The 19,244-nt window shown below is 34.3% G+C and overlaps 3 protein-coding genes across 4 annotated transcripts; 2 read left to right on the forward strand and 1 right to left on the reverse strand.

The window, feature by feature from the left end:
* Positions 1 to 760: 760 nt before the first annotated feature.
* Positions 761 to 8,336, reverse strand: LOC106181323 (mitochondrial potassium channel ATP-binding subunit). Its single transcript, XM_087002148.1, has 18 exons — positions 8,223 to 8,336; positions 7,569 to 7,911; positions 7,198 to 7,353; positions 6,905 to 7,050; positions 6,363 to 6,438; positions 6,001 to 6,141; positions 5,464 to 5,549; positions 5,162 to 5,259; positions 4,877 to 4,982; positions 4,384 to 4,456; positions 3,967 to 4,086; positions 3,644 to 3,716; positions 3,328 to 3,461; positions 2,740 to 2,811; positions 2,282 to 2,460; positions 1,924 to 1,982; positions 1,586 to 1,674; positions 761 to 1,186 (listed from the first exon to the last, which is right to left on the reverse strand). The coding sequence occupies exons 1-18, from the start codon at positions 8,276 to 8,278 to the stop codon at positions 1,067 to 1,069; spliced, it is 2,127 nt and encodes a 708-aa protein (XP_086858274.1). The 5' UTR covers positions 8,279 to 8,336; the 3' UTR covers positions 761 to 1,066.
* Positions 8,337 to 8,448: 112 nt separating this feature from the next.
* LOC106181328 (opioid growth factor receptor-like protein 1) lies at positions 8,449 to 14,530 on the forward strand. The gene is made up of 9 exons (XM_013565685.2): positions 8,449 to 8,585; positions 8,905 to 9,018; positions 9,384 to 9,413; positions 9,720 to 9,797; positions 9,943 to 10,018; positions 10,794 to 10,872; positions 11,198 to 11,264; positions 11,434 to 11,756; positions 12,231 to 14,530. Exons 1-9 carry the CDS (start codon positions 8,580 to 8,582, stop codon positions 12,469 to 12,471), a joined length of 1,014 nt encoding a protein of 337 aa, XP_013421139.1. The 5' UTR covers positions 8,449 to 8,579; the 3' UTR covers positions 12,472 to 14,530.
* Positions 14,531 to 15,688: 1,158 nt separating this feature from the next.
* Positions 15,689 to 19,143, forward strand: LOC106181319 (uncharacterized). 2 transcript variants are annotated; one of them, XM_013565661.3, is made up of 6 exons: positions 15,689 to 15,782; positions 16,578 to 16,721; positions 17,196 to 17,249; positions 17,419 to 17,575; positions 17,718 to 17,837; positions 18,227 to 19,143. In XM_013565661.3, exons 4-6 carry the CDS (start codon positions 17,420 to 17,422, stop codon positions 18,257 to 18,259), a joined length of 309 nt encoding a protein of 102 aa, XP_013421115.2. In that variant the 5' UTR covers positions 15,689 to 15,782; positions 16,578 to 16,721; positions 17,196 to 17,249; position 17,419; the 3' UTR covers positions 18,260 to 19,143. The 2 variants fall into 2 exon arrangements, with proteins under 2 accessions (XP_013421115.2, XP_086858275.1); XM_087002149.1 differs by having other exon boundaries at positions 15,711 to 15,828.
* The last annotated feature ends 101 nt before the right edge of the window (positions 19,144 to 19,244 follow it).

The following is a 19,244-nucleotide window of genomic DNA, read 5'->3' on the forward strand; positions in this document are numbered from 1 at the left end:
TGTTCCACTCAACCGGTGCAGCGATACAATGCTATGCCACCATACGTTTTAAACCTTGCTTTTGGAATTTTCAATAAAAGCATGACGGATTCGCACTCAAGCAATGTGGAAAAATTGTATGCAACAGAGATAGGATTTCAGGCACTTTTCAGGATATACAGCACACCTTGACCTAAAAAGATAGTGCTGTGCAGCGTAGCAGTTTATGTAAATGTCACATGGAAAGAAAAGCAACTGACGAGGGAATAAGAACTCTTTTTTTTTTTACAACTTTACAGGCTGGCTTTCCACCTGAAAACCAGAGGAAGGGAAGGTACGTTGTCTTAAACTATATATATATATATATATATATATATATATATATATATATATATATATATATATATGACAAAGGACAAACAGGAGAAATACAAAGAATATATTATTTGTACTGAGTTTGTTGTGTGTCACGGGTGTCAATTTGTGTGTGTGTGTGTGTGTGAGAGAGAGAGAGAGAGAGAGGGGGGGGGTAAAAATTAATGAAAGTAGAATTGTCCAATAATAACTTTCATTTTCATGCAATGACAGCTGCCTTCTTAATAAAACAAATGCATACTTATTCAAACAAAATAAAACTGTGTTGTCGTTCTAGATGTCTGACCACGCTCCACTGCCGGAAATTTGTGTGCGAAAAATACCCTCCTTTTTCGTTCTCTTGGATCGCGATCTGGACGGAATCTATGAAGGTGTTATGATATTGTACTCAATTCAATTGTGAATGCAATTTCAATTTTTTATTGAAAAATGGTAAAAAATGACAAAAATTGATATCTATACTTGTTTGTTTAATAAGTTCAGTCCCGATTTTCCATGCTTACGTAATTTTTGTCTTTTTTTTTTTCAAATATATCTTAATGCATAATTTGAAAATGGAAATAAAAGTTTTAATTGAAAAAACAAAATCTATACTTAATAGAATTGTTGTGATTTGGTATTGCAACAAAGTTTTCAGATTCATTTTTTTTTTTTTTTTTACAAATATTCTTGTCTTTGGATTCAAGGTTTAGTTTTTTTTATTTTCTGTGGGTTATCCTTGTTGTTCCCTATATTTTGTATTCTGTTCATGTACTTCATCCTCTATCTGTTGTTGTTTTATAAGCTCCCAATACAGTCCTCGTTTTCTCTTCAAAGTTAAATGGTCACCAAGCTGAAAAAAAAGCATGGAACTTTAAAAGTACGTAATCCTAATCGATGTAATGATTAAAAACATCAAAAATTCTATTAAAACTAGAGCAACAAATAGTCTTTATAATATCATATTATAAAAGAATATGTAGAATCAGTATAAAAAGTTATCAGTCAATGATAATTTAATGTATTTATTTTTACTTAATTTCACTCACAAATAGTTATGCATCTTTTTAAAAAATATAGAATCATCAGAAAGTGTCCACAACTTCAAAAGTATTAAGCTTGCAATCAAGTTTTTAAAAACACTCAGGTGATAAATTTGACTCATGTTTTAAAGGATGACTGCCCACTGCTGCATGAAGATTGTTTTATATAATACCACCAAAAAAGAGATATCCTCATTAGCTCCACTCACCTCTGCTATTCTGCCATTGGCTACCACTGCTATAATGTCAGCATTCTGAATGGTGCTCAACCTATGGGCAATAACAAGCACTGTGCGACCTTAAAGAAAGATAAAATGAAGTTAATTTTGAACCAATGGAGAAATAAAATTGAAAGGACACAAAAACAAAAGACTAAAATTACTTTTGTTTGAACATGGGTTTCTCTTTTCAAAGTTGTTTTTACATGTTTGATGTCGGGCTGATACAAAGGTATATACCACAATCAAGAAATTTCAATCTGATATCTTGGAAGAAGGGTCATTCTCTGGAGCAATTCCCTGGTCTGTTATTCAATTTATTTGTTTACCTCTGGAAACTTTATCTAATGCTTCCTGAACAATCCTCTCTGATTCTGCATCTAAAGCACTGAAAAAAGTACAAATATATGTGAAATATCTTAAATAAATGACAAAATTATTATCCTTCCTAATCGTATTATTTCACAAACATTTTTTTCTTGTTTAACCTGCTTAAGAATTTTAGCTTATTTGTCTACAACATCAAGTTTCACCTAAAACACTATCCAACTTTAAGTCTTTTCCATCCTTTTACACCATTTTAATACATCATTATACATCTATCAAAAATGAGAATGTTTATATGTTACTGTAAATTATTGTAAAACTGCATTGAAAAATTAGACACAAATACAACTTTTAGCCTACCTTGTAGCTTCATCAAGTATCAGAACAGAAGGATTCTTCAATAAGGCCCTTGCAATGGCTATTCTTTGCTTCTGACCACCTGAAACTGTAACTCCTCTCTCCCCAAGAACTGTCTGATAGCCATTAGGAAATTTAGTAATAAATTCATGGGCATTGGCTAAATTTGCTGCCTCCACAACCTGTTACAGCAATGTAAGATCATTAAGTGTGCACTTATATAAATGTTAGACATAACAGTCTCTTTTGTTTATGTGTAAAAGCAAATTACCAACCCCTACATACAATTGAAGCTTTCTGTCTTAATTTGAATGAAATAATTCCACTGAACCATCTTACTACATTAAACTTACATGGATCTTCAGTGATCACCTTAAAGTAGCAAAATCCATTTTATTATTTTAAGATATCTACATGCTTCTTTAAAGGAAGGAAGGAAAAAAACTAACTACTGTACTAACCTCAAGGTCAGTGGCATCTGGCCTTCCATATCTGATGTTTTCAATTATAGATGTCGCAAAAAGAACAGGTTCCTATTAAAATAAATATGCAAATCACATCAGATTGTATCACATATACTGCTTGGATATAAGATGTGAGATCTTTAAGCTGGTAAGACCTCTAAACAAGAAGACAGACTAAACACAAGGTTTTGATCATGATAAAAGCAAGTTATTCCAATGAAAGGTGTTAAATAGGTTGTCAACCCAATTAAAATATAAAGTTAATTTGATAATCCTACCATACAAATGAATGAACTGAAAGCAATGCAAGCAAGGATTTTGAATGCATTCTAAGTGCATAAATCACTTCTTGTTGAACTTATCTGAGGACAGTTAAACTTTTAAAACACATATATATATATATATATATATATATATATATATATATATATATATATACCCTGAGAAAATATGAGTTTTTGGCAGGAAAACCTGACTTGGAATGCTTTCACCTTCTCCATCATGTGAATGAAAAGCAATTTTGTTGTTTGGCCATTAGGAAAACATCAAACGAAATCTGCCACCTAATCTTGTAACTTAGCTTACCTGGTTAATAAAACCAATTGCCCTACCACGCAGCCAAGAAGGATCTAAATCCTTTATATCTACATCATCAACAGTAATGGACCCATTTTTGACATCATAAAACCTTTCCAATAGAGCAGCAATGGTTGATTTTCCTACAAGTAAAAGGTCAGATATCAATATGATTATTGTCTGACAAAACTATATATGTATTCTCATGAAAGTTAATTTAACAAGGCCACAAATTCTAAATTTAAAGTGCTTAATTAAATGAGTGTATGCATGTTCGTATGCAAACGTGCATGTGCGTCTTTGCATATGCAAGCATGTTACCTACCTCCTCCAGAGAGTCCACAAAGAGCCACCACCTTCCCTGCTGGGATTTTCAAGCTAAAGTTGTGAAGGACTTCCTGATGATGTAAATTAAATATTACGAAAAAGGCATTTACATGTTCACAAATAACAAACTTCAAATTACAACTAAGGTTAAAATGTCTTCTTGTATACCAGTCCCTGAGTTTTCAAATTATGGAGCTACAGAGTTCTTTTTATACAAATCAATTTGCAGGGAAAATAATGCAGAGGAATAATTATATCAGGTGCAATTAAAGTTTTAAAAAACAGCAAAGAAGTAATATATCTTAATAGTAAAACACCAACCTGCTCTGGTCTTGTTGGATAAGAGAAGCTGACATTTTTAAACTCTATGTTCCCATACATAGCATAGTAAGGAATGCGCTGGCCACCAGTTAGTGGTATTTCAGGTTTTAAACTGGTGTACTAGAAATAAAACACTACAGCTTTTATCATGCACCACTGGCACTATAAAGTTACAGAATTGGATTTATCTCTAATTCAAGACACCACGTCACAAGTACTAATATACACTGAATCCACAAATATAACTATCGATGTTTTTACTAGCATTAGGTATGAAAAATTTTACAGGTAAGCATACTTCATTCTATGTTTTGAAGTGCATATAGATCTACATTTCATGTTTCATTCCATATTGCAAAAGTAATATTTAATGAAGATATGACATGTTAAGTAGATAATGATAACAGCATGTATTACTTCAAAGACCCTTGCTCCAGCACTGACACCTCGCACAGCAGAACCAAACAGCAGAGACATCTGAGCTAGGGACCTACAATAATAATAATAATAATATTAATAGCAATAATAAATACATTTCCTTATCGAAAGTCAGTTACAACTGATTCACTGTTAAGATGAAAGCATATTAGTATTGCAAGAAAGAACCTAAACCAATCAACGGTTGACATTATTGTTTTTTCAACAGAAATCATGGTTTTCTTTCCAAATTACTTCACTCAACATTGACAATGGTGCTGATAATATTTGGTTTAAATTTTAAAATGCATATAAGGCAGCTTTGGGATCCATTGCAGTTGCCCTGCATTTACAAAGGGTTTGTATAACATTGTAAAAGATGAACATTATCTAGTACTTCACTTTCCATCCATTAATTAAATACCCTATTGCCTTCTTACACATACCGATCACCTGCATTTGAAAAGCTGGATCTTGCCTTCAATGTTATTACCTTTGTATTGTTTGTGTAGCGACAAGGAAGGACATTAGATCTCCAGGGCTTAATTCATGTGTCGCCATCAAGTATCCCCCTGCATACATCACACCCAAAACAATTCCTGCAAATAAGCCCTATATATATATATAAAATTGTCATGTACCTGGCACAGGAAGCTCAATATTTAAATTAAACAGGCACAGAATAGTGTGAAACGGATAATATTCTTCTGCATGACCATAGTGTTATTTTCCATGACCAACTAAATCATTACATCTATGTGTTAAATGTAAAACCTACCATTTAATGCAAGGTTGGCTAAGCCCTGGAACACACCAATGCCATATCCCAGATTCTCATTCATATACATTGCCTGGTCTGCTTCTTTATTAAATAACCTAAAATATACACATGAAGTGTCAGATTCAAATATAACACATATCTTAAGTAACTAGCATTTTGGCCAAAACCAACACCTCCCACAATGAAATTGAAAACTGTTAATCCAAAGTAATTTTACACATATGCTTGTGTACTTCACTTGCTATATGCTCTGAGATACATGTATGTTCCACCCTACAGCTGATTAAGTGATAACTCACTCTATTTCTTTTGGTTCCATGGCAAAAGCTCTAACAGTCCTGGCATTTCCCAATGCTTCATCTGCTACCGAAGTGGCCTGAGCTATCTGAAACCATAACAAAACATCCCTGAGATCATAAAAACTTTTGGTTGAGCTTATATATGGACTGTAGTTTTTATTATAAGATATGTTCAGAGATAAGGACAGGAGTTAAATTGAACAATTTATGCCATTAACAAAATTATTGAAGATCTTAACAATATATGACGGCTGAAAATTCAGGAGGGGTCACCAGTAACATAGCTTATCAAAATTAATGTTTTGCTTTTTGACTCATATAAGTTGCCTCCCATCCTTATAAACACAGTGTACAACCTATGATAACATATTTTCTAAAAAAAAAAAATTAAGTTAAAAATTCGACATGCAAATCTCAGTCAATTTACTGTACCTGCCTCTCACTTATTGAAAAATTAGGATGAATCAAATAAACCATGATAGTCTTCATCCTTTCATTCTAAAATTTGTTATTGTGTATTGTTTTTTATTAAAGTACCTGGGCCTGCGCTGCCTTGGAGAGTTTTCTTAGTCCAGAACCTATCAGTGCTCCCCCTGCCACCAGACTGGGAACCACAACAACCATAAGTAATGTCAGCTTTGGAGACAGCAGATACAGTGAGACAATGCACCCGATTGTCTGCAAAAATTAATACAAATTTGATATTGTATTCAACATAACGACCATTCAAACAGATATAACATTCTTTTAAGAGATACTTTTTCGTAATGACAATTCAAACAGAAATAAACACTCTTTAAAGAGATACTTTTTCAAGATAATCAAATTTTTTCTGTCCATAATCAGCATATTCCTCACACCATCAGCCAAACATTAACCTGATACTTGTTACAGTTTACCTGGGTTGCACTCCTCAGGCCCTGAGATATGCATAACTTGAATGAACTTTTGAAATCTTGAACATCTGAGGTTAGTCTAAAATAAATACAAAATATTTTTGAAAGTGTTTTAAACCAGATGTGAAAATATTCTACCTTCATATATATACATACATTGTGACTACACTGTGTTTGCAAACACAAACTTTTTTAAGGATTCAAAGGCCAAAGTCAACATTATACATATGTGCAAATCTTAAATTACATTAAATACTTTCCTATGCACTTTAAATACAACAACAATCTGGAGATGCTACACACATAGGCTTTGCATGTGTGTGTGCGCGTGCGCACATGTGCGTGCATGCACACACACACACATGCATTTCACATTGTTGACAGCTTTTAGCTGCTCAATCTGGGAGACAAATTCTATAGAAAAAAAAGACAGCTATATTAACTTCAAACCAGTCTCTCAAGAAGTTTTGAAAAAATCCATCCTATCTTCCTGAAGATTGTGGAAGTCCTGAGTCCTGAATCTTCTTTTAAAATGTGTAGCTTACCTGTTAATAAGCTCCCCTGTTTTGTGAGCATCAAAAAATACAATGTCCTGTCTAATAAGTGACTGGAAAAGTTCCTTTCTCATCCTGCATGCCACACGTTCTCCAACAGTTGACAATAATGCAATGTAACCAGTGGTCATGGCAGCCTTTAAAAAAAACATTTCACATTAAATAAGTTATACAAAAATGAAATCTAAAGAGCATTTACAATATCTTCTCTGAGTAAATAGTAAACATGATGTCAAATGTTTTCATACTTTTCAAAAATCTACATCTACAAAAAATGTCCACACCTGAAGCCCATACATTGAAATCAGTTTTATTGCTGGTTGTCTAATTTCACTGAAATAATCCACATTGGCATCTTTAGTGAACTCTGCAACAACATTGACCAGTTCTCCAAGCATCATTGGAATCTGAATATTAACAACAGCCACAGCAAAGGCACTCTGAAAAGAAAAATACAATTAAACTGAAACTACTGCTACATCTGATTAATTAACTGATTTTTATGCCTATGCATTAAACAAAGTGCATCTAACAGTTTTTTCTCTTTTTTTATATTTTCAAATATACAATGAATCAGTTGTGTTTAAATTCAGATACCTCCACGTTTTAATAAATAAATGAATAAATAAATAAATACAACCTTTAAATAACCTACCACAATTGCAGCTATTAAGTACCAAATTTCTGGGAGTAAAACTTTGATAAATTCTTTCCAGTTAAAATTTGGATCTGGCCCCTGATCTTCATCTTTTGTTTCAATAAGGCGACTGTTCTTTTTCCTTTTTGGTTCACATAGGGCATGCTGAGATTTACAACAGATTAAAATCAATCCTCCTGCAATCCCAAAACCAAATTTTAACCCATAAGCTGGGAAACCTTTGTTTAATGGTTGTGATGTTTGAGTCTTCTGCTTAAACCAAAAATGGCTCTGGAATCTGTTTCTGGGCTGAAATTTATCTGTGAAGAGTTCCCTCGTTTTTCTCCCTTGCTGTGTAAGCCTAATGGAACAAAAATCGAACTTTTGGTAATTGGCTTTTGATCATAAAAATTCAATACATGTATATTATCAATATAATAAATTAAAATTTGATATAATTATACATGTGAAGGTCTAGCATAAAAATTCAACCCTACTAGTAATTATGTTTTGGAACATGCATTTTGACTACTTTGACTGTAGGGCAGCAAAAAAGACTAAGACATAAGACCATATTTCAAATTATAGCCAAATCCCTGAGAATGGGACTGAAAGGAAAGCCTGTCTTAATATGAGAGTCAAACCTGTACTCGATCTTTAACTTCGTTTTACCTTGACAAATAGTTTTTTGTAAGACAAACTCTACTCAAATACATGCTAATGGCCATCCTTCCTTGGTGTTCAGGTGCAATGTCATTACAAGTAGGTCAAACAAGAAAAGCTCCTAAACGATATGAAAAATTAAAACAGGCTATTTTACATTAAAATAAAACACCAAATTTTACTTTTATCAAATCTAAACTGTTGTTTGTTGCAGGATGGTACATGTTATATTGTTTAATTTGAAGAGTTTTGAACGTGTAACAGTTACAACTGGACAGGTGTCGGTGAAAAGGAAAGAAAATGGTTGTAGTTTCGGTTTTATTTACGGTGAATTAATTGGCATGAATACTTACTGAAATTTCAACGATGAAGGTAAAGGATAGTTTCATACATATGTAAGGTCAAAAATGAGGAGAGAGGAGCGAAAAAAAAACTTATAATTATAATTATTATAAGCAATACCAAGGTCTTATCTACATGTGTACGGTACCTGTTAAAGTGTTATAATTACATTATAATGTATAGTTGTACTAATGATGATATTTCCAGTCCACAGTCTATGGCATGTCCACTATCTAGACTTTCTATATAATTAGCCCACGTGGGCCGCGCTTCGTCCAGACAGCGCTATTTCAACGTGCAACCGTAGCGTAACAATTCACAAGAACATTCTGTTTCGTTGCACTCGTAGGGTTGCTTTACTGGTACTGGTAAGAAGCAGTCTAAGAAACATGGAGAAGAAAAGACGGGAAAAAAACAATCAACTGGTCCTAAACAGACTGTGTTAGATCCTCATATAAAAAAGGTAAAACAGAAGAAAAAATGAGCCAATTACTTCATTAGTAAAGGTTAATATTGCCTACTCGGGTATCGTTGCTCAAGCTATTCCAGCACCTGAATTAATAATTTACTTCTAAATATTTCCTGTGAAATTTAGTCTGCCATTTCACTAATTTTTTACTGTCCAGATTGTGAAATATCGGTATGAGTAGGTTTGCACAGGATATGTAGACATACTAGTAGAAAGTATGATTTTATGACAGTTTCAAATGCTGAGAATAAATACTTTAAAGATATTCAGAATAAATTGAATCAAGAATGAGCTCATCAGCTATCACCCTTGAGTATTAAGTCTGTATAATATTAAGTTACATGAACATTTCTTTTTAGACGTCACAAACATCACATGGAAATAAAGAGGTGGGTCATACCAGTATTTTATTTCACTCATTAATCATGATTTTTAAAAGTGAAATATCTCAGCTACATGAATAATGATCCAGTATTTTCATTTTCATTATTAGTCTATATGTGCATGTATAACTGACAGTGTTTTATGAAAGTCTTTCAATCTCAGTTGTTAGAAAATTTAATAATATCAATATGATATTGATCATAGATTTAATTTCTATATTAAATGTTAAGATTCAATTTCATATTTAATATTAATGCTGTTCATTCTTCATGCACTGAGAATTCATTAATAATTTCTTCTTTGATGATCAGGATGAAAGAAAAATAAGAATCTCAAAGCCTTTGGCATATGCTTCTGAAGACCTTAAACGATACAGAAATGGATACCCAGTAAGTAACCTTTTTTTTATCAAATTTAAAATGTTGTACTGTTCATATGCATTTGTTAAAAGTTTTACAAACAAGTTTTACCATGAAATGGTTAATACAAATGTGGGGATCTGTGGAAATTTTTTTGACATTTATTTTTTCTTAGGATATAAAAGATGACTTTAAAAAGATGACTAGCAATTGGGAATTCTACACGAATAAACTGGAGTCAAGACCTGAAGGTACCTGCTGCTATGAAAATAACATTGTTTAAATTTTAAAGAACAGGATAAGAGCTATATTATATAGATCCGTGCTGCAACATTTTGATTTTTGTTTTCGTGACTGTTATTGGAAATCTTTTAGTTAAAGTTATTGAAAAAATCAACATAGTACCGGTAGAACATAACATTTTATGATAATTTTCATTATACTAGAGTATTTAGAAGTAATATTATCAATTTTATTTGGGGGGGGAGGTGTATGTTTGTGTGTGCATGTGGAAAAGGATTAGTGAGATCTTTTTAAGTGAGTTTTGTGATATCTTTTTAACTAAGTTATGATTCCCCACGAACTAGTGGTGATTATGCCACTGAACATTATGTAATATTGCATCAAAATTGACAAAAACTCTATTTATTGTACACTTCCAATGATAGCATCATGAAAGAATATCTGTGTTACTTATTATAAGAAACTCCTATGTGAAAAAAAAAGTATTTGGACATAGTTGCTACCACCTGGCCAAAAGACATAGAGGTCCAGCGAGAATTTTTCCATAGAATTAATGTCATCACTCAGCTGGCTGTGAGTAAAGATTACCAATTATTTTGTGCTTTATGTCTGTACATTTGTCAGATTTGCTGCCTTGTTTTCATTTGCAAGCTCATTCTAAAGTTGGTCTTGTAGGGAAAATAAAAATATTTTAAAAGAATAAAATAAAAATAAATTTAATATTTGATCCATGTGAAAATTTGAGTCGGCTCTTAAAATATTTTCCATTTCATTGCTTTTCAGGTGCCAAGATAGACACCATTCATGAGCTATGGTGGCGTGATTACAGCCTGTTGGAAAGACATCATGGTTACATTCAGTGGTGAGAGATACCTGCTTATGTTTTTTTTTAAATACAGTGTAAGATAAGTAACATGTATCTCATTGGTAAACAAAACCTATACCTATGAAGAAAAAAATAACTACAGTATATCTTTCCTGTGGACATGCCTGTTCTCATTACTAAATTCTCACTTCTGAAGCTGAGGTCACGTGCCAGTGAGTTATACCAGTTTGTCAAGTTCATACATCTGTGGTTGATAGTGTTAATATGTTATTACAGAACCCTTTGAGAGGAATTGTGAGAATAATGGTTTATCACCTTAATGTAAGTTGACTTGAGCACCTTATGATTCTGTTCATGTTAGGTTGTTCCCTCTGAGAGAACCAGGTATGAACTTTCATGCCAAAGAGCTTCAGTTACATGAAATGAAGGTAGGTCTTAAAATTAGATCAGATGTTTTATGCTTCACTGTAAGATAGCCATGCATTTACTTACTAGTTCTGGTTGAATTTTTTTTAATTGAAATGTTTTCCTATATGACACACTTTTTATTCACTTCATACTTTTTTAAAGTAAAATCTCTTTTCAATTCTCATTCAGGCAATTAAAAAGGACAAACCTGCCAAGAACAGAGTATTGAAGTCATTTGAAATGATGCTTGATTTTTATGGAATGAAGTTGATTAAACCAGGGAATCATGCAGTTGCAGTCTGTGGGAATGATAAACAGTTATCTCAGAATAGTGTGGAAGCTGAATTGACAACTGTAGATGATAAAGCACATGATGATAGAACAGACCCACATTTGCCTCCTGTTGAAACCACAAAAGGCCAAAAACAGGCAAGCCAGGATGTGTCAAACAGAGGAGTTTTCAGAATAGAAAGGGCAGAAAATTACAGAGAGCGATATGCCCATTTGAACAGGTAAATTGTTTTAGTACAGATTAGAAAAACATTTTAAGAAAATAATTTTAAAAATCATTGATTTCCACTGAAATCTGCAAAAACTAATGCAAAATAACTGTACAGTGTCATATGATTGTGTACAAACACCAGCCAAATTCATTTAGGTACGCAGATGTCAATATGTGGATTGCTTGTAAGGTTCTGTTGTGGTTAAAACAATTTAGAAAGATGCATGTTTTCTTGATTTGTCTGGATATTGTATTTATGCTCCCTGGACCCCTCCCCTAACCCCACCCCATATACAGCTGTACACAGTGCTTGCGTTTTCCGATTTTTATAAAGGCCCCCTTTCATCTCTGAGCTTTGCTCTCTAGATATCTATTATTCTGGTTATATTTAGTGACCATTTAATGATGGGGGTGGTCATTTTTGTTTAAATTGAAATTTCAGCCAAGTACTGATAACTATTCAATATTCACCATTTTTATTTAGGTCTCGCCACAATTATCTGCGGATTACACGCATTCTGAAATCATTGGGAGAGTTAGGATGGGAGCACCTGAAACCAATCTTTGTCAGATTTGTCCTTGAAGAAATTTTCTTAAAGAAAGAACTAGAGAACACTCTTGAAAGCTGCGTACATTATTGGTTGGAAACAATACGGGACAAGGATGCCAGGAGAGAGTTGAAAATTTTCGTGGAAGAACATTGTGATTATGTGGAAAGATTGTAGGAAACTACACCATAACACCAAAGAATTTGTTTGCAAAATTAAAAAATGGTATGGAGATATATACCTTTTTACTTTTAACTTCAGCATAACCTAAGGTGATTTCAGGTCAATTATTTGGACCCAGTGTGACAGGAGTGGTAGTCCTAGAAATGGAAGTTTGGGGTCCCATATAATTAGTAAAGGTAAGTCAGAGTGTTGGGGTTAGTACTGGTATATGGGGCAGATGTCACCTTTACAAACTAATGGAGAACGGACTATGAATCCTAGCAGACAACCTTTCCTTCCACGTTGCCAAATGTTTTGATTTAAAGTTTTTCAGATTCATTGAAGATCTATGGGACAGCCGAACATGACAGTTAATTAGGAAATGGTATTACGTGGTATATTCATACTGCCTTATTCTGTTTTTGTGATAGTATTGAATTGTTTTCATGGAACACTTAACAAAAAGGGTAATAATGAAGTTATGGCAATAGATGTAACCGATCAGTTTTTCTATGAAGTAAATTTCCCGAGCTTTAGGAATGACAGTCATGCCATTAGTCAAGATTTTAGGTGATTTGAATGGTAAAATCAATAGGTATTAACCCTACCTTGAGGTTAGAAATGTACAGTCGCCTTTTGGAGATATCTTTATGTATCACTCCCTATTCGTAAGACCTACAGCATGCAGGGTCTGTAAATTTCCGTTCAACTTTTCGAGGATTAATAGACTCTTTTTACAAGTCATACTGCGCTGCCGAATCTGAATTGCTATTTGCAGTCGAATATGACAAAATCAACCTAATATCCACTGTGATGAAATTGTATTCTTTGCTCCAAATGAAACGTTTCATAGCCAGTCAAATCATAGTGTACCTAAATTCAGAACCAGACATTTTAAAATAAGCTTTATTCCCCCTTTTTCTTTTCAAACTTTTTAAGATCTGTGTTTTAATTTGGAGTTTATCTTGGTCATTATTGTATATCTTTTATTTTACCCCCATTGCATTTATCAAGAAGTCTGTGCTTTATTTATTTTCAAACTCATTTTGGTCTTATTGTATATCCCTTTATGTAAATATTTTAATTTGTAAATTTTATGTATTAACAAACATTATTATTATATTATAATTCGGAAATTAACAATGGTTTTACATGTATCAGTAGTCAGTTACAAAATTATTGTAACGCTCATACTTTTATGTTGTATACTATTTCAAAAGCCCCACAAAAAACGATTTTATTTGATTGAATCTCTTCGGTATATATATATATACCGATTTTAAGGAAACAGCCTTGGTTGAATATTATGGCTTTATGTTATTACTTTCGCAAATCTTGTGCACGTTAAACTTTTTAGTTGTTCAATGTATTAAATGTCATATATTTGATAAGATTTGATACAAGTATTATTTTCACTCGTAAAAGGTCATCGCAACAAATTCTGGGACACTTTAAGGGATAACAATTGTTCGTTTTGGTAATAAGAAACGGATTTTCGGATTTTCCTGGATTACGATTTCCCCATATTTACCAATGGTTAATGAATCCACTCCGACAGCCAAAGTTAGTCCTTTTTATTAAAAAAATGATTTTTTGTAGTCATCCCTTAAGAGTTAATTACGGAGGTATAGCCATTTATAAAAGTCCACTTAGTCTGATGGCAAGCACAGATTCCAGAATACTTGCGATAACCACTGTTTTTGGTGGTAAAATGGAATGTATTTTATTTCTATGAGTTGTTTACAATCTATTTATTGTGAAATATGAATCTCATACGAACAGTTGCTTTCCTTTTAATTATTACTTGCAACATATAACGTGTCTGAAATAAACTTTTGAGGCCGTTTTCAAGTATTCCTGTGTCTCCACACAACTCAGCCATTTGTTTTACATGTACGTTTATGTAAAGCGTTTAGATTGTTTCTGTAATGAATCTTTATCATATAATAGGAGTTGTATGTAACACTTTGCTCATATCTTTATTTGACTTGTATTTGTAGTGCTGGATATGTAAAACTGTATTACTGTCAGTGGATGAAATGTCTTTAAGAATAAACGGTTCACCTGTTTCAAACGTTAACTTCATGCTGGTTAATAAACCAACGCATATTTGGAAAGAAAAAAACAAACACCAGAGGGTTCACAGAAAAAAAAACAAAAACTGGCGTCCTTTGAGAAGAGTGAGAACTTATTTTGAATCATCTATTCATGCCATTTTGGCTGAGAAAAAATCGGTTAAAGTTTTTTACACTATCGATTTTGATGCCTATTCATAATGCCTATTCATAATGTTACTAAAGGTCTCAGTCACAATTTTAAGATTGTACGTCCCCTACGAATTTTGGGTGCTATGGAGGCCGTGGAGCTCGTAGAGGTAGAGGAAAGGTTTCAATGGAAAGGTGCAAGTCTGCCTTGCAAGTCGCAGGGGCCACGTCAGGTGTCTTTCAAACTGGTTGCTAATTGCCAGGTGCGATGGAGGTGGAAATTGTACTCATTTCTTGAGTTTGTTTTGCTACCTGCGTACGTGGCACGCAATCACCACTTACGAGGAGAATGCGACGCACGGCGAATGTAGTTTTCTCTTTAGCGTCACTCTTGCTTCACACATGCCTCACACGTTTGTGATGACGGCGTACGTCAGTTTTGCCTCGTGTTCTCTCCTTTCTTCGTCCTCCTGCTTTCTTTTCTGCTCTCTTGGGGCATATTAGAAGTTGAATAGAGCAAAATTTCAAATTTTTGGAAATTGTGGTGCACGTTGTACAATCGACGTTCAATGGCGAGACATGAGTGTGCGTCGTGAGCACGCCTTTTATACACCAGGAGTGGGGGTGGCGCACGTGCGACGAATTCCTCGTGTGATTTCGACTTTGATCGTAGCTGTGAGGGCGTGCGCCGTACTCAACAAGCAAAAGACACTTGCTGGTTCATTGTTTGCGACGTGCGTCTCGGACCACGCACGTCTCACTGGCGAACTTCTTGTGAACTTCTTGCGAAGGGAGTAAGTTACGCTGCCTAGCTGATCGCAGTTTATTTGTAGAATCAACATGATTTTGCCCGCTGGGTGATCTTTTCTCATAGTAAAGACGAGAAGCCTAACACACTCTAAGGGCGAATTCCCATAGATTTTAGATCGATCTATCCCCGTGGGGAGTCTCACTAGATTACTGTCAGATAATCCGGCTTAAATGTCCGTCCCGCCTACTACAAGCTGTAAGGGGGTAATTAACTTTCGTGCCCGCTCGGCTGACATAGGAATGGGAAAACGTCGCGAACTTGCAGATCGAGGCGTTCCGGGGGAAGGTTGAATGGGCAGTAGGGAAATCTAAGTAAGCTGGAAACCATTACTTATGTAACCTACAGTAGCGACTAGAGGTATTTTAATACATTTGCATGATTGCTAGTGCAATACAGATGCAAGCGACACTCTAAAGAGCGTATTCTATTGAAATAAGGGTATAACAGTTGACAATGCCACGTTACTGCAGTATTAATATTGTTATATATGACTTGTTGAACGTTCAATCCAGGGGTTCTTGCTTATTTTTAGCTGTGACAGAGCTACATGTACGCATTATAATGGGTCGTATATTAACACGATCGCGCGAGCAATCCTACTTAAAGTTAAAATATAATCAGTATATTACTTTGCAGACCATGCTATATATATTGTCCATAGGACCCGTTCATCTCGTATTCAGCCCGAATATTTGAGAATTCAGGGTTAAAATATATATTAAACACAAGCATTTGTCCCCGCTTTTCAGTCTTTTTACCTGGGCTCCGTCATGGTTTCCAGTTTCAACAGTGAATTGTGTTCAGACATTGTTCAGATTGCATCGAAAGGCTTCTCAATCAATAAAACATTTAATTTTCAGTGTCAAACTAAAGAAGTCTGTAGGAAATACAAAACATGCAAGTCATTATCACGTTTGTTTTGGTGGAGCTCAGCGAATAATTAGTCCATGTTGTCTGTCATGATATGATGACAACATTACTGTCCTTCTATATGGAATTTAATCAGTTAAACGACAATCATTATCTTCATTATGACCGATTATGACAAGCATGGTTCTCCACTAAGTAGTTTTAAATTATACAAAGTTATTTATATTGACTTTCAGTGTCAGTAAAGTGAGTAGAGCGTGGGGCAATGGGTTGAGAAGATCTCCTCAATGGTGGCCCAGATATTTCGTTGCCGAGTTAAGTGACGAGTTTGGCTGTCATTTTGCTGGCGCAATCGTATTAGGTTTCTATGCAGACAGGAGGTAAGCCTTAAGGATGGTATCTCTCTTACAGACAAAACCAAAAAGAACTCCTCTACTTCTGTCCAAAACAAATAATTTTAATTGAAAATATTTGCTTATTCCTTTAAGTCGAACTCCATTCCGTTTATTGCCCCATGCTGACGAAACAACAACAATAGTAAGGGCATTCATAGGCTCGATCTATGATATGCGTCATATTTTAAATAACGATATAATATGATGCATATTTGCACACTTCAGGACCACTAAATTGTCTCTACGTACATGTCAAACTAGTCTTCAATATCAGAAGCAGATATCAGATCAAATTCTGAGCTGTGACAGGAGGGGTTTCTTCTCAGATTGAAAAACGAGTCATGGATGTTAAAGTTATATCTTTCCAAACCACTTTAGGCCTAAGTGACAGAATACAGAAAAAGGGGTATCCAAACTGGAATCTGTACACGTCAAATTCTAAGAGGTTTTTATTTTCAGCTTGCCAGAACCACATTTCGACACGAATGGACTTAGTTGCAAAGTCCTATGTGGGTATGTACTGGAACTCTTATTTGTGTCTCATCTGAAATGTCAACTTTCCGCTCTCTGTTCAACCAACAGTAAAATAACTACAGTCTACAGGCTTGGTTTCTCAAATGATTTATGGAAAAGCAAAGAAATAACGAACCTTGATTAGTAAAAGGTGTGGATTCCTTTGCAGAATGGCGTGTATGGACATGGCTCTTGCTGAAAAAAAATCAGATCCAAGCAAGGGTTACGTGGAGACTATATGTGTAGAATCCAAGTATCGTGGAAAGGGGATTGGCAAAGTGCTTCTGGACAGAGCGGAATACGAAGCGAAAGCAATGGGATGCAGGGTATTTATATGGAATCTTTCTCCTCTCCTTCCTCCCTACCTCTCTCTCTCTCTCTCTCTCTCTCGTGCTTTTAACTTGAATGTATTGCATCTTCTGTATATTCAGATATATTTGACATGCAATGTTTTTGTTTTGTTTACAGTCCATCTATCTAAAGGTAAAACGAACAAATCGAGCAAAGAACCTGTATGAGCGTCAGGGCTATAGAGTGACAAAGGACCATGATGGTTGCTGTTGCACATATTGTGCAGTTGGAATCAGGGTAAGGGCTGTTATAAACATGTACGCCATGGTTTATCACATGCTTACATATATATGTAGACATCTTTATATTTGAGGGGAGGGTAAAGGCAAAACATGTGCTTTTTGGGGCCCCTGTTAACTGGGTCTTGTTCCACAAGGTTATATCTTTAGAACTTACTTGTCTTAAATGAAATATTTGGCATACAGAACTGGATGGGGTCCCCTGACACCTCCCTGCTACTTTCGCATATGAGTAATGACTGACTTGTTTGAGACTTTTATACCAATAATTTGCCAATAATTAAATCAATTTAGTTTTGAAAATGATGCACACTGATCCAACTACTGAAATGTAATATATGCTGTAACGTAATTATTTATAGCTGACAAGTACTCCATTTCTTTTAGCATTTTTACGAAATGGAAAAACAGCTTATTTAGAATGAAATAGGAAGACAGGATGTGCTGATGTTGTCGTACATATGCCTTTCGATGAAAAAAGGAAAAGACGGAAGGAAAAAGTATGTATGCATCCACAGATTTGAAATTCTTAAGGATCAACTAACCATGCTGTAGATGTATACAGGTGACTTAATGTCTTACCATAGCAGTATTGGAGATAACCGATTTGACATCCTTCTGTACAGAATGACATATGTCAATAAAATAAGGGCGGTGCCCCAATTCCTCCATAGGAGTTTACCAGATTAACTACCAGCCAGCACAATTTTCTGTGATACACTGTTTATGTGCTGTTAACAGAAATGGACTTATTGTAGCCTCTGAATCTCAGGTGTATGTGATTTCAAAAAGAACTATATTTATATCTCTCTTACTTATATCTCCAGAATTTTAAGAAATATTGTTTGGATATAAAGAATTTTATTAGTAACGCAAGTATTTTTTAATGTTAAGCTTTTTTAGTGTTTAAGTATTTTTAAAAGATATCTTCAAGATTAAATGAAAAAAGAAAAATTAACGTACTTGCTTTAGAGTCCTTATATATAAGCACCAAATCGCTTGCAAGTCTCATAATATTGTGTTTGGTGTAGTTTAAGTGCCTGTTTCAAATAGTTCTTTGTTTGGTTGATTGCTTGTGATTATGTAATATGAGTTTACAGTTTTATGCAATATGTTGCTCGTAGTATTTTCGTATAGTGGTCTTTGTCAGCTTTTTGTAATGACGGATTTGTAGAAGATGCAACTTAATTATTTTTCAAAGTGACATTTAAGCTATTCACATTGTATGTCCAAATGCGCATACCTATAACAGAATTCTTACAGATATCATACATTTGAATAAAAATAGTTTTTATTTATGTTGACCACGGATCTGCTATTATTAGCAATACTGACTCTAGCCACTAGCAACAGATTGGGGGTGTGTTTGACAAAAATTTGCCTGGGGCGCTTCCATATTTGGAAC

This window comes from Lingula anatina, chromosome 1 (genome assembly GCF_051362555.1).
Source record: "Lingula anatina isolate TDL-2025a chromosome 1, LinAna3.0, whole genome shotgun sequence".
NCBI lineage: Eukaryota > Metazoa > Brachiopoda > Lingulata > Lingulida > Lingulidae > Lingula > Lingula anatina.

Bases quoted from the DNA above. Each gene is read 5' to 3' on its own strand.
- LOC106181328 (XM_013565685.2), top strand. The intron at 9,414-9,719 runs GTGGGTCATACC...TTTGATGATCAG, and splicing joins CATCACATGGAAATAAAGAG to GATGAAAGAAAAATAAGAAT. The intron at 11,757-12,230 runs GTAAATTGTTTT...ATTTTTATTTAG, and splicing joins CGATATGCCCATTTGAACAG to GTCTCGCCACAATTATCTGC.
- LOC106181323 (XM_087002148.1), bottom strand. From the start codon at position 8,278: ATGGCCATTAGCATGTATTTGAGTAGAGTTTGTCTTACAAAAAACTAT. The intron at 3,717-3,966 runs GTTGGTGTTTTA...TTACATCATCAG, and splicing joins ATCCAACAAGACCAGAGCAG to GAAGTCCTTCACAACTTTAG. The intron at 1,675-1,923 runs GTAAACAAATAA...TCTTTCTTTAAG, and splicing joins ATTAGATAAAGTTTCCAGAG to GTCGCACAGTGCTTGTTATT.
- LOC106181319 (XM_013565661.3), top strand. From the start codon at position 17,420: ATGGCGTGTATGGACATGGCTCTTGCTGAAAAAAAATCAGATCCAAGC. The intron at 17,576-17,717 runs GTATTTATATGG...TTTTGTTTACAG, and splicing joins CGAAAGCAATGGGATGCAGG to TCCATCTATCTAAAGGTAAA. The intron at 17,838-18,226 runs GTAAGGGCTGTT...CATTTCTTTTAG, and splicing joins ATTGTGCAGTTGGAATCAGG to CATTTTTACGAAATGGAAAA.